General features: G+C 42.0%; 1 protein-coding gene across 4 annotated transcripts in view; it reads right to left on the bottom strand.

The window, feature by feature from the left end:
- cblb (Cbl proto-oncogene B, E3 ubiquitin protein ligase) overlaps positions 1 to 15,411 on the bottom strand; it is a 192,716-nt gene that overhangs the window by 46,741 nt on the left and 130,564 nt on the right. For all 4 annotated transcript variants that reach the window (XM_067993062.1, XM_067993063.1, XM_067993064.1 and 1 more), the window contains exons 5-7: positions 11,110 to 11,247; positions 10,866 to 10,953; positions 7,051 to 7,182 (exon numbers count right to left, since the gene is read on the bottom strand). In XM_067993062.1, the coding sequence (XP_067849163.1) occupies positions 7,051 to 7,182; positions 10,866 to 10,953; positions 11,110 to 11,247 (358 nt within the window). The remainder of the gene's footprint in view (positions 1 to 7,050; positions 7,183 to 10,865; positions 10,954 to 11,109; positions 11,248 to 15,411) is intronic.

Genomic DNA, 15,411 nt, shown 5'->3' with positions numbered 1-15,411 from the left:
CATGGGCTTCAATTTTGCTGACAAGCCTATTATGTAGCACTTTATCAAACGCCCTTTGAAAGTCCATATACACAACCTTAACCGCACTGCCCTCATCACCCTCTCTGTTACCTCATCAAAAAACTCAATCAAGTTAGTTGAACACGATTTGTCTTTAACAAATCTGTGCTGGCTTTCCTATATTAATCCACATTTGTCCAAGTGATTATTCATTTTGTTCTGGATTGTCATTTCTAAAAGCTTCCCCACCACTGAGGCTAAACTGACTGGCCTGTAGTTGCCGGGTTTATCCTTATATCCTTTTTTGTATCTATCTGCTTAACTCCAATTTTTGCATGGTCTGATGCCTATTGATCTCAAAAAAATCATACCAAATGGTAGTTTTGCTCAACATTTTTCATTAAACGTGGATATTAGACAGAGTTAAACACTCTGTAGCAAAAACAGCAACTACAAAAAACGTATATTATTTGAATTGTGGAATTCTAGACATTGTAGGCTCCCAACATGAATTTTCACTTTATTGGTCAAAATGAGAATTATTTAAAATGATGAGTTACAACATGGGTAAAATAATGAGAAACGGTTTTGCAATTGCCCCGTAGGCTATTTAAGTAAGTCATTACAGCAGACACTATGACACAGGCAACAATGACATGTCCATAGCACAAAACTGCAAAGGTCTTGTTCCACAATTTAAATGCAAAAGCAAATTATATTGACATTTGATCACATCCGTGTGTATCCGAAACAAGAAATGGTGCCATCAACATTCATTCCAGGAATTTGATCTTTGCAGTGATAAAAGAGGATAACTTTTATTGTATATAATCATTTACAATAATAGTGCAACCAACTTCTATCTGACAGGGAAGGTCTCCGTTCCAAATCATTTCGCAACTGGCTAGGAACAAGAAAGGTAATTCATCAACTAAAAGGATTATTGAGAATAAAAAGAGTTAACAAAAACACAGGGACAGTTGATCATCTTCATTTTGAATTAGGCAATCAGTGAGTATAATATTTTATTTTTCAGTATTTTGAAATCAATTTTGTGCATCAGAGTCCACAAATTCTACAAAACGTACTTGCCATACCATCAACTTTTACTCAGACAATCACATTCCACATTTTCTATAACCACAGCTTCTTATGGCATAAAAGGAGAAACTTGCTCAATGCTATTAATGGAGCTGACTGTAGTTCCTTTTACTGCACTTTGAACATATGTTTTCTGAACTTCTTACCTTTTCATTTTTAGATATGGATGTGTATATACTGTCCTACCAAAGTGAAGAGACCGCATTATTTAACAGGGAGAATGAAATTCTAGTGTCTCAGTCTTAATAACATTGGCCACTGCTACTGTTCAACACCTTGGAACGTTTTGCTACGTTAAAGGCGCATATACATGCAAGTGGAGGTTGTTGAACTGCAGAAAGGGGAGTCTTTCTTCCTCTACATATGTAACTTTAATAAACCCAGTTTCCAACTCCATTTGTCTACTGAAATATAGCATGACAACCTCTAGAAAGATATCACTTTTGATTTTTACTGCATAATATTGAAATGGGCATTTTACAGGTACAGTACAATCCAGATATACTGTTCAATTTGGCAGATTCAATCATGGCTTTCAAAAAGGATTGGATAAATACTTGAAAGGAAAAAATTTGCAGGGCTACGGGGAGTGGGACTAAGTAGATTGCTCTTACAAACAGCCGGCATGGACTCGATGGGCTGAATGGCTTCCTTCTGTGCTGTAACCAATCTATGATTCGACTGAACAGTGCAAGCAAAATAACAAACTTGAATTTACAATGCATCCTTTATGTCCATGGGGTGTTCTGAAGCACTTCTCAGCCAATTAATTACTTTTGAAGTGCAGTTACTGTTGTAGGCAAATATGGTAGCCACTTTGCACAGCAGGGTCCCTTAAATCAGTTAAATGAACAGTTAATCTGTTTTTGATGGTGTTAATTAAGGGATAAAAGTTGCCCAGGGAGAAATCCCCAACTCTTCTTCATATAGTGGCATGAGATCTTTTACATCCACCTGATCAGGAACAAGGTGCCTTGCTTTAAGGTCTCAGTCGAAAAAGGACACCTCTTTCAGTACTGCATTATGTTGTGCTCAAGTCTCTGATGGTAAAATGGAACCCAAAACCTTCAGACTCAAAATTAATCAACAAGCCAAAGTCAGCTCCAAGAGCAGTTTCACAAGAACAGAGTTAGTTGTTCTTTCTTCCTTCTTTTTATATATTTCAATACTTTATTTATTTATTCTCGGGGCACGGGCGCGGCTAGCAAGGCCAGCATTTATTGCCCATCCGTAGTTGCCCTTGAGAAGGTGGGGGTGAGCATCACCAATGAGGATAACATCTTTACAACATGGTCTGAATTTTCAAAACTGCAAGAACCGTTGTAAACTATAGTGGTCTGGACATCAACATGACCCAAGTTCACGGCAATTGCTATCAGTACACCTCTGTTCCAAAAGTAAGTAAGTACGCCCAAGAAATTTTAAAAAAAGTAAAGGTGAAAAAATCTGGACTAACAGCAGATACTTGAGCAGGGTAACCAAGTTGTGAGCACCCAACTGGGTAGACAAATAAAGGAATGTGTTTTTGGAATTCGGGGATTGAGCACTACATCATCGTGAACACCACAAGCAGTAAGCACTGCAACCAGATTCCACTGCAGCCCTTGATCAATCACCTCGGTGCAATTAGCTTACTAGGCTTCTGAATTTTACTAATATTCATTACTTGCCAATATTTTATGCATACACAACTTGAACTATCCTACTACCATAATCCCTTTTTTTTTAAAAAAAAGGTGCAAATGCTTCCATTTTCTGCCCAGTTACCTGGGCCATATACCATCCATCACCAAGATGGCAGCAGGGCATCTACTCTGAAGAATATGCTAATGATGCTGTTTGACCAGCCACTAGGAGGTGTACAACAGCAGCCTGGTGATTCTTTCTTTTATGTTTCCGCTCCTTCCCTGCATGGAGACTCCCTGGCTTGCACGGTGTGCCTGAGGTTGGTAACTAAATGGAGCAGAATATCAACCGTGCATCCATCCAATTTATGACATCATGTGCCACTTTACTATGGTCTGTATGTATTTCCCCCTATTTTTCTCTCCCTTCTCTACTGACAAAGTGAATTATATTCTGGTATGGTTCCACAGGTACTGCCAGCCCTCTAGTACTACACCCAAGTGGTCAGTCTTTATATCCAAGCCCAGTTGGCGAATGGCAGCAGTCTATTCAACCTAGCCAACAAGAACAAAGCTGGATGAGTGCAGCTCCAACAACACTCAAGAAGCTCGACACCATCCAAGATAAAGCAGCCCGCTTGATTGGCACCCCATCCACCACCCTAAACATTCACTCCCTTCACCACCGGCGCACTGTGGCTGCAGTGTGCACCATCCACAGGATGCACTGCAGCAACTCGCCAAGGCTTCTTCGACAGCACCTCCCAAACCCGCGACCTCTACCACCTAGAAGGACAAGGGCAGCAGGCGCATGGGAACAACACCACCTGCACGTTCCCCTCCAAGTCACACACCATCCCGACTTGGAAATATATCGCCGTTCCTTCATTGTCGCTGGGTCAAAATCCTGGAACTCCCTTCCTAACAGCACTGTGGGAGAACCGTCACCACACGGACTGCAGCGGTTAAAGAAGGCGGCTCACCACCACCTTCTCGAGGGCAATTAGGGATGGGCAATAAATGCCGGCCTTGCCAGCGACGCCCACATCCCGTGAACGAATAAAAAAAATTTTTTAAAAAAACATGGGAGCCTCCCTGTTGAAGCAGACACTGTCTCACTGGTGCCACTGAGTAATCAGTGTTCACCAGGCTGCTGTTGTACACCTCCTAGTGGCTGGTCAAACAGCATCATTAGCATATTCTTCAGAGTAGATGCCCTGCTGCCATCTTGGTGATGGATGGTATATGGCCCAGGTAACTGGGCAGAAAATGGAAGCATTTGCACCTTTTTTTTAAAAAAAAGGAATTATGGGAGTAGGATAGTTCAAGTGGTCTTTCTTACCAACAAAAGAATACCTAGAACAGATCACCAAAAGAGAGATGGTCAGTTTAGATCGTGAATTTGTTTTGGTATATTGATGTCATATTAACATATGGGGCCCGATTTTAGCACCCGCTCTCGGGTGCGTTCTCGGCGGGGGGGCCTCGAAAATTGCGAAATCCAGGAGCGGGACCGGATCGCGCCTCGATCCCGCCCACTTCCGGGTTCCCCGCTGACGCTCGGGCGTGCGCACGCAGCCCCCGCTGGTGGGAATCCCGCAGGCAATTAAAGCCAGCGGGATGCCACTTGACGCTATTTACTTTGCTATTTCAGGTCATTAACTGACCTGATTAAGGGACTGTGTGTGATTTTTGAGCAACATGTGACTGTTTCCTGTACTGGGGGAAACACTCCCAGCTGGAATGGACGTGTTGCAGCTGTCAGCCTGTGGCAGCTGCAAAGGTCCATTTGACAGGTTGGGGGTGGGGTGGGGGGGGGGTGGGGAGACCCTCACTCATTGCAGGAGGCCACTCTGTCACTTGGGACAAAGTTTGGCCTCCACCACCCTCCTCCTGACGGTCAAAGTCACCAACCTGCACACTTACCCCAGGGTCCGGAGACATGAACCTACCTTGCGGACCCCCTCAGATGTACCTCTTGCTGATGGGGGCCGCCGTAGCTGCAGTCATGACCTCCTCAGAGGGCGAACAGCATCACCAGCCTCACCAGCCTCGCCATCCACGCCGTAAACCTCTGACACGTGGAGCTCCACAACAGAGTGCTGTGACACATCCAACTGTACAGCAGGAGGGAGGGCTACCGCAGAGAGAGATGCGTCGCAGAGGGCCCTACCCTCGCCACAGGGTCCACAGACCGAGGCGCAGCCTCATGGACCTCTCTGAGCAGCAGTGCACATGGAGGCTCAGAGTCACTCGACATGTAGCCGTGGACATCTGCAGCCTCTTTCGTGCCGAGCTGCTCCTGGCTGGCCCGTGCACCATCTTCCTACCTGTCGGTGTCAAAGTCACCACTGCCCTCCCGAACTTCTCCTCCGCATCCTTCCAGGGTGCCACCAGGGACATCGCCGATGTCTCTCAGTCGTCTGCGCAGAAGAGCCCTGCAAATACACCTACACCCACTCTGTAGTGACACAATGGGTGGCATCAGTGGTGGGTCCTCAGTGATACCCAGGAGTGGGCTTTATTGCACAAACCGGACAGGATTCGCGAAGACATGGCAGTAGTGGTGCCAATAGAATGTGTGATGAGTTGTTCTGAAATTCAATAGAAGTAACAACCATGACAAACCCTCAAACACCCTTGTGCATCCCCTTCATGCTCACGACACGTTTGCCTTACGCTGCCTACTGCACATATGTGATGCATGCCCTGTGGCTGCAGCACAGGTGGTGGCAGGTTGAGTGAGGCTGGCCGTGAGAGAGATGCACAAGAGGGTGAGTATGGGATAGAGCCATGACATTGTATGAGGATTGGGTTGCATGGTAGTGGCGGGGTGAGTAGGTGGCAGGTAAGATGAGGATGGGGTTTGAGTGGGTATGAGGGGTGATGTGACAGAGTAGTGTTGGCAGTGCCGAAGGAGATGTGGGGTGGGGGCAGTGATGTAGCAGACGGAGTGTAGGGGAAAGACTACGTGTACTCACTGTGGCTGACCTACTGAGGTCATTCGACCGCTTCCTGCACTGTTTGCAGGTGGGCGATATGTTGGTGGCGCGGGTGACCCCCTCTGCCACCTCGAGCCAGGCCTTCCTGGTGGCAGAGGCGGGCCGCTTCCTCCCGCCCGCCGGGTGGAAGATCTCTGTCCTCCCCCTCCTCCTCACCCCATGTATTGATACCTGGGGTGAGGGATCATTAAACTGGGAGCAGCCGTCCCCCTGGGCTGCTCCATGCAGTCATCTTTGCTATTTCTTGCAGCATCTGTCAGTGGAGGACTGCCCCTTTAAATAGAGTGCCTCCAGCTGACAGATCTTACTGCGCATGCGCAGCCCGCCCGACGCGCAGATCAGCAGCGGGGAACCCGGTAAGTGGATCCAATTAGTGCGTTGCCTGCTGCGATCGCGCGGGAAACCCATTAATTTCACCGGGCGCGTTACCAACGCACCCGCTTGCCCATCCGCTGGGAACCCGCACCCCTGGTAAAATCTGGCCCATGATGTCATATTAACATGGTGTGCAAATACATTACAAAACACTACATGGCTGCCAGACAAAATTGGACTTCAGTTCTTGTTTTCACTGGGTGAATTGTCACATCTGGACAGTGAACATGATGCTCCTTCCCACATAGTAAAAAATGGCAATAAATCAAAACCAGTCTTTGCTCATCTACCTAATAACAAACTTCCACAGAAAAACTCGATTAAGAAAATACTGGTAAATGTTTAATAATATGGGATTATGGCATTCTATTTTATACAATAAATTGCTCCCGAAAACTAAGCAAATTTAAAAAACTCAAGCACTGTGTGTTTATATTAAAAAAAACTTCAAAGACACTGGATTTTTTTTAAATCCAGAGTTTGGATATGAATCTATTACTTTGAGGAATTACATTTCCCTTCTTAAGTGAAAACATAACATTTCAGGGGAACAAAACTTCCTGTAGATTATCATAGCTTGTGCCAATTTTCTGTGCATGTAACATTTGATTTTAAATCCATCACAGATTTTCTTTTTCGACTGCTATATTTTTACATTACCCCATTAGACTTTAAAAAAACATGTTTTGGATATTCCGTGTGTCAGCATTTCTCCACCACGTCCAAAAACAGGAGCCCTTAACATCAAATTCATTGAAGAGGTTTAGAAAATAAATGAGAGTTCGGCCTTTCCTATCCATCGATTCCTGCTTTATCTTTCAAATATGGTACTCAGACACTATTGCTCAAACACTGTTAGTCCTCTTGAGTGTTAAAAAATTGAATGAAGTGCATAGAAAACCTATCTGTGGACTCTGCAGCCACAAACACCCTGTTCACCCACGTACCTGCCACGCTGTCAGACAAGAAGTACACATTAAGTGACCACATGGCTCAATCTTCACGTCCTTATCATTCTCAGCACAGATTTTGCACAATTGAAACGTAGAGCCCATTTCACAGTACAGCTCATATTGTTCCTAGACGGAAGAGAATTTTACTCTTTAATGTGGTTGCATAATTAGTCAATTAGCATCATTATAGCAAGTTGTTTTTAATCTTTATTTTTACTAAATTTTTCTCCCTTTATGTCATCACACTCTTCTTCCACCCCCAGTGTCACCCACATACTTTTCCAGAAAAGAAAGCATGCAGGTAAACTGCTCCCAGATCTCTGCTCGGGCTACTTTGTAACCAATTGCTAAGAATACCCTGGCATAAAAATCACACTCACTCCTTCCGGCTCGAAGGAGTGAGTGTGATTTTTATGCCAGGGTATTTAACAATCAGGAAGGACAGGCAGGAAGGAAGGGGAGGTGGGGTGGCTATGTTAATAAAGGAAGGAATCACTGTAATACAGAGAAATGATATTGGGACAAAGCATCAAGATAATGAAACAGTTTGGGTGGAGATAAGGAATAATAAGGGAAAAAAAACATTAGTGGGCGTAGTATATAGGCCTCCTAATAGTTGCAACTCTGCTGGAAGAAGTATTAATCAGGAGATAGTCGGGGCATGTAATAAGGGAACAGCCATAATTATGGGGGATTTTAATTATCATATTAACTGGACAAATCAAATTGGGCAGAGCAGCCTTGAGGACGAGTTCATTGAGTGCATCAGGGATGGATTTCTTGAGCAGTATGTAACTGATCCTACAAGGGGGCAGGCAACCTTGGACCTGGTCCTGTGTAATGAGTCAGGATTAATTAATAATGTCCTAGTTAAGGATCCCCTTGGAACGAGCGACCACAACATGGTTGAATTCCATATCCAATTAGAGGGTGAGAAGGTTGATTCTCAAACAAGCGTACTGAGCTTGAATAAAGGAGACTATGATGGTATGAGAGCGGAATTGATTAAAGTGGACTGGGAAAATAGATTAAAGGGTAAGACGGTACATGAGCAGTGGTGTTCATTTAAGGAGTTATTTTACAACTTTCAAAATAAATATATTCCACTGAGGAAAAAAGGGTGTAAAAGAAATGACAGCCATCCGTGGCTAAGTAAAGAAATCAAGGATAGTATCCGACTAAAAACAAGGACATATAAGGTAGCCAAACTTAGTGGGAGGATAGAAGATTGGGAAGTCTTCAAAAGACAGCAAAAAGTAACTAAAGGATTGATTAAGAAAGGGAAGTTAGATTATGAAAAGAAATTAGCAAAAAATATAAAAACAGATAGCAAGAGTTTCTATAGTTATATAAAAAGAAAAAGGGTGGCTAAGGCAAACATAGGTCCCTTAGAGGATGAGACCGGGAAATTAATGGTGGGAAACATGGAGATGGCAAAAATGCTGAACAAATATTTTGTTTCAGTCTTTACAGTAGAGGACACTAAGAATATCCCAACACTGGACAAACAGGGGACTCTCGGGGGGGAGGAGCTAAATACGATTAAAATCACTCAGGAGATGGTACTCAGTAAAATAATGGGACTCAAGGCGGATAAATCCCCTGGACCTGATGGCTTCCATCCTAGGGTCTTGAGGGAAGTGGCAGTAGGGATTGTGGATGCTTTGGTGATAGTTTTCCAAAATTCCCTGGACTCAGGAGAGGTCCCGGCAGATTGGAAAACTGCTAATGTAACACCCTTATTTAAAAAGGGTAGTAGGCAGAAGGCTGGAAATTATAGGCCAGTTAGCTTAACATCTGTGGTGGGTAAAATTTTGGAGTCTATTATTAAGGAGACAGTAACGGAACATTTAGATAAGCATAATTTAATAGGACAAAGTCAGCATGGCTTTATGAAGGGGAAGTCATGTCTGACAAATTTGCTTGAGTTCTTCGAGGATATAACGTATAGGGTGGATAAAGGGGAACCAGTGGACATAGTGTATTTAGACTTCCAGAAGGCATTCGACAAGGTGCCACATAAAAGATTATTACTTAAGATAAAAAATCACGGGATTGGGGGTAATATTCTGGCATGGGTGGAGGATTGGTTATCGAACAGGAAGCAGAGAGTTGGGATAAATGGTTCATTTTCGGACTGGCAACCAGTAACCAGTGGTGTTCCACAGGGGTCGGTGCTGGGTCCCCAACTCTTTACAATCTATATTAACGATTTGGAGGAGGGGACCGAGTGCAACATATCAAAATTTGCAGATGATACAAAGATGGGAGGGAAAGTAGAGAGTGAGGAGGACATAAAAAACCTGCAAGGGGATATAGACAGGCTGGGTGAGTGGGCGGAGATTTGGCAGATGCAATATAATATTGGAAAATGTGAGGTTATGCACTTTGGCAGGAAAAATCAGAGAGCAAGTTATTTTCTTAATGGCGAGAGACTGGAAAGTACTGCAGTACAAAGGGATCTGGGGGTCCTAGTGCAAGAAAATCAAAAAGTTGGTATGCAGGTGCAGCAGGTGATCAAGAAAGCCAACGGAATGTTGGCTTTTATTGCTAGGGGGATAGAATATAAAAACAAGGAGGTATTGCTGCAGTTATATAAGGTATTGGTGAGACCGCACCTGGAATACTGCATACAGTTTTGGTCTCCATACTTAAGAAAAGACATACTTGCTCTCGAGGCAGTACAAAGAAGGTTCACTCGGTTAATCCCGGGAATGAGGGGGCGGACATATGAGGAGAGGTTGAGTAGATTGGGACTCTACTCATTGGAGTTCAGAAGAATGAGAGGCGATCTTATTGAAACATATAAGATTGTGAAGGGTCTTGATCGGGTGGATGCAGTAAGGATGTTCCCAAAGATGGGTGAAACTAGAACTAGGGGGCATAATCTTAGAATAAGGGGCTGCTCTTTCAAAACTGAGATGAGGAGAAACTTCTTCACTCAGAGGGTGGTAGGTCTGTGGAATTTGCTGCCCCAGGAAACTGTGGAAGCTACATCATTAGATAAATTTAAAACAGAAATAGACAGTTTCCTAGAAGTAAAGGGAATTAGGGGTTATGGGGAGCGGGCAGGAAATTGGACATGAAGCTGAGTTCGGATCGGTCAATGCCCTGTGGGTGGCGGAGAGGGCCCAGGGGCTATGTGGCCGGGTCCTGCTCCGACTTCTTGTGTTCTTTAGATTTGTGGTTGGGATCAGATCAGCCATGATCTTATTGAATGGCGGAGCAGGCTCGAGGGGCCGATTGGCCTACTCCTGCTCCAATTTCTTATGTTCTTATGTTCTTAATAGCACAAGTATGGCCTGGCATGGCGTACAACCATTCCCCCCTTCACCTGTACAAAAGCTTCCATCAAGATCCTCAAGGGTTAAGAGCAAGTCCTTCATGTTTGATGAAGTTGCCTTTTATTAATGTTAAGCAGATTACAATATTACAGTATCAAGGTGATGTACTTGAAAAACACAGCTTCGAAATTGGATGGTGCCTGAATCGGGGTGCAATCTTGGTGCTGTGCATGCCTACAGACGCCATGGAAATTGGTCCACTAGCCTCATTTCTTTATTACTGGCGAACTGCAGGCACCTGTTCCAGGCTTAGAGGCACAAGTCACAGCCTCAGAGGCAGCCCGCGATCCTGGAAGGCACCAAGATCATCCGGCCTGAATGCCGGCTGAGGACCTGAGGAAAGTTCTGGGGGGAGGTGAGCAGTGGCTTGCAGTGGCCCGTGAATTTAATGTAGAGCCGGGAGGAGCACCTCTGGTCCTCTAGGCCGCAAACACTCAAACTGTATCTGGAGATCAATGTCCTTACCTGTGTGACCTTTATGTGATCATGAGGTGTTGGTTCACACAATCCAGTTAGATCTGGATTGTAACTTCGTCCATCTGGATATAAATAGCTAAATTTAAAAAAAATTATTCATGTAGTTATCGTACTCAAGTCACAATAAAAATGTTGATGTAGATTTTGACATTATTACTTCAATGTTAGCTTGCCACTGATCAAAAGAGTACAATAAATTAAAATGAAGAACATATCAATATCAAATACATACAATCCTTCTCGGCATCCATCTATTAGGGCTTGGAAGAGGGGCTTGTTGTGTGGAATGGTCTGCAAGATGTTTCCATCGTTTGTGACATAGCCGATGGCCCACTGGCCAAGCCGAGTACAGCTGAGCCTAAAGATGTAGCTGGGACAGAAACAGAAAAGACAATTGAATTTGTACATACAATGTGAATTTCCTTCACCTGGGTCATCGTTTTTGAATCATTTAAAAAAAAACTTTCGCATGACAATCAAGCTAAGGAATTAAACATTTTAGCATCTAGTCTACGCAGAGTTTTTTTTAAAACCCTGATGTGATATACCTTACAAAAGAAAGTCATTTACCATTGTTTTGAAAATTGAAGGCTAAAATTGGAATTACTTCTGGAGTAAGTTACCAAAACACCAGAAGAAGTAAATACACAGATTAATGCTTCAAATCATAGCCCTTAAAAGCATACAGTAGACAAACGCACTCAACCTTAGCACTGTTATTTCTAGTAACATGATTAATTTGAGGACCAGACTAAAAGGCATCAATATTTTCTCTAACAGAAGGAGTGTTCACGTTTTTCATTACAAGTAATAAATAAATTAGAGGTTCAGAAATATAGTCACCAGACACAAATTTCAATTAAGCCCATTTTATACGATAATGACGTTTTTTTTGCCAGATGAAGTAACCAAACAAAAGCCCAACTTGACATAAAACCAGTGTTAATCAAGGGAAAACTTACAAGTAACTTATGGAATAGTGTGAAACTACATCCAAATCACTGAGCTATCCAAGTCTTAAAAGAACCAGGTCAAATAACAGATATACAATGAGCCACTTGAAGGCTGTAATACTGAGTTGTTGCAGGTGCACAATAGTTCCACTTTTTGAATTATACTGTACTGAATGTCACATTTCTATATAACATAAGGCTAACATTTGTGCTGGGCCTACGCTATGACCATGACCATAAAAATTACCACATCTATAACTATAATCTTAGATAGGAAGCAACCCTGGTTCTTCTTTCTGTATTGCTCAGCCATCTTTGATGGGAATAGTACAGATGAAAATGTGTGAGCTTTAGTAAGACAACTGTCTTCATTTCTTTAGGCTATCTGCACACTTTTCACTGCAATAAAATAGTTGATCAAGACACAAATGATAATGCAGTAATAATGGTTATTGAAAATATTTTGGTGAAAAAATATTCCAATGAGCTTATGAGCACAAACAATATCTTTCTCCCACCTCCTCACCAATTTTCTTCTTGCTCCTTCTCTCCTGAAGGCATCGACTCCTTGATAGGCGCCCTCTGTTACCTCATTCAAGTGTCTATTATTCACACATAAACCATGACCATATCTGCAGACTATTCAATTTTTTGGAGGGAGGGGCAACGTAGCCAAGCCCAATTCTATCCTTACCCAATGTGTGGACAAGCACAATTTCCAGCAGGAATCACTGGATCGCCATCAGGATTGGGAAGCCTGGTCGAGTTCTTCTCCCTAGTACAGTGACACTGAAGACAATTGTAATTCCTCTACTACTGTCCCAGCCAAGATCAACTAACTCACCGCAGACGAGGGATCAAATATGGGATGTTACTGGTGTATGTAGCTCAGCTAGTCACTGAATAAACTTGATGAGCAATTGGGATTTTGCATGGTAAAAACCTTCCTTTGAAAATTAGAGGCATGGGTGAAGACGGGTGGAACGTACACGTTATTTTAATCAAACCCCTAGATTTCTCTGAACTATTACTCACTATTGGCTTGCGTCTAAAAATTATCGGTTTCATTGTACACTCATTTTTTGCACATTACAAAGCTCTGCATCATCAAATCATTTTTGATGAATTCTCAAAGATTGAAATGTGTTTGGTGCTCAGGCTTGTTCCGGCACAAAACTCTAAACACATCATCAGAAAGTAATGCAAGTGATTCCCAACTTGTTTGCATTACAATTTTCAGCCATATGTCAATGGCCTAATTGACAAACTGGAGACTAAAAATAAGTGTCTCTATTTGTTTTATCTTTGCAGTTATATTGGCCATTTCCTGTGGAACAGAGTTTGAACATTCAGCACCCCACCCCCAATTTTTTTAAAAATTCATTCATTGGACGTGGGCATCGCTGGCAAGGTCAGCATTTATTGCCCATCCCTAATTGCCCTTGAGGGTGGAGGTGAGCCGCCGCCTTGAACTGCTGCAGATCAACTGAGTGTCTTGCTAGGCCATTTCAGAGGGCAGTTAAGAATCAACCACATTGCTATGGGTCTGGAGTCACATATAGGCCAGACCGGGTAAGGACAGCAGGTTTCCTTCCCTAAAGGACATTAGTAAACCAGATGGGTTTTTACGACAATCCGGTACTTTCATGGTCACCATTACTGATACTAGCTTTTTATTCCAGATTTTTAAAAATTTTTTTAATTAACTGAATTTAAATTCCCCAGCTGCTGTGTTTCTGGATTATTAGTCCAGGCCAATTTGTTCACACAATTCTGTTTGTACTGATTGGCAAAAAGGCAAGATTTTAGAACATCATTTTAAGTTGACCTTTTTTAAAAAAAAACAACCACATCAATTCCCAAAGCTTCAATATTAAACAGTGCTTTTCAGAATTGCTCTCTATCCTATGCAGGTTATGTATTCTTTCTTTATAAAAATATTTTGGATACAAACTAAACAAGCAGTTTGAATTTTTTGTGTTTTTACTTGGGCTAAATCTTAACATTCAAAAAACTGTAGCCACTTCCTGCTGAGTAGGCAACAGAAATATAATCTGAAATGTTATCTACTGCATGTAAACATATTTATCTTTATTTTAGTATTTCCTCAATCCACAGCTATGTTAAAAATAAAAGCAATGAAGTCTGATAATTTGGTTAAACTTAATTAGATTGTAAAAATATACAAGATACATTTAATAATATAAAACCAAACACAATTGCGCTTGCTTTCAGTGTTGCCTGCTCAGCTGTATGCAACACTGATTCTTAGTAATAAAAACAGAAAATGCTGGAGAAGCTCAACAAGTCAGGCAGCATCTGTGGAGAAAGAAACAGGGTTGACATTTCAGGTCGAAGACCTTTCATTGTTACTAATTCTTAGTAACTCTGATTCAATAGAGTAGATAGGGGATGGATAAGTGACACAGACCAAAAGGAAGGCCATTAATGACAACAGTAGAAAGATAATATCAGAAAAGGAATGTTTTGAGGGTTATTCTTACTGCTTTTATACAAATGCAAGAAACATCAGGAATATGGTACTGGTGTTACTGGAATAAAAGTTATAGACAATTAATGAGATTATTGTTAATGCTGCCTGCTCCTGTTACTTCAGAGTTGTTTTTGCTTGAATTAATATGAATTAAGCAATTTTAATAAAACAGCACAGGAAGATTTTTTTTGTATAATTTCAATTCTATAAAACAAATAATTTGAATTATGCAACTTCAAATTAAGCAACTACATTAGCTTTTCAGAAACAAGGTGACAGCACAAGGTGGCCAAGTGCTGAACAAAGAGGATCATAAAATGAGTCACAACAGACATACAGAATAAGGTGGAGGAGTTAGCAATTTATTGATCAGGAATATTACAGTAGCTACAGAAAGGCTGGATATTACAACAGAAAAGGTTAAGATTGAAATGGATGGAAGTAATGATAAGGATGGTAAATTATTAATTGACAACTTCTATAGACCACTAGCATGAAGTGAGCAGGCAGGCAAGGGGATGTTAGGGCAGATAAAGAGGGCTACAGAGCACCGTAACCTATTAATCATTGGGGATTGCAATATCCCGAAGGTGAAATGGACAAAGCAGGGACAACTTGAAGGGAGAATGGAGAATAAAAACCAAAAGCAAAATATTGCGGATGCTGAAAATCTGAAAAAAACAGGAAATTCTGGAAATACTCAGCAAGTCAGGCAGCATCTGTGGAGGAAGAAACAGAGTTAACGTTTCAGGTCGATGACCCTGCGTCAGAAGTGGAAGAGATCTGACGAAGTTTCAGTTCTGACAAAGGGTCATCAACTTGAAACATTAACTCTGTTTCTTCCTCCACAGATGCTGCCCGACTTGTTGAGTATTTCCAGCATTTTCTGAGAATAAAAACCAATTCACTCAAGTAATCAAGAATTAGTATTGCTAACATTACACATATATGTTTGTTACTGAAATCTAAATTAGGATTTATGTGTGTATTTAAGAACTTATAATTATATGCAATCAGTGCCATTTTCTAAGTTGCTAATATTCAGGCTACTGGAATTTTTCACGAGTGCTTTATGACATTACTTTAA

This window comes from Heptranchias perlo, chromosome 11 (assembly GCF_035084215.1).
Source record: "Heptranchias perlo isolate sHepPer1 chromosome 11, sHepPer1.hap1, whole genome shotgun sequence".
Classification (NCBI taxonomy): Eukaryota; Metazoa; Chordata; class Chondrichthyes; order Hexanchiformes; family Hexanchidae; genus Heptranchias; species Heptranchias perlo.
This window is presented reverse-complemented; position numbering and strand designations above follow the sequence as displayed.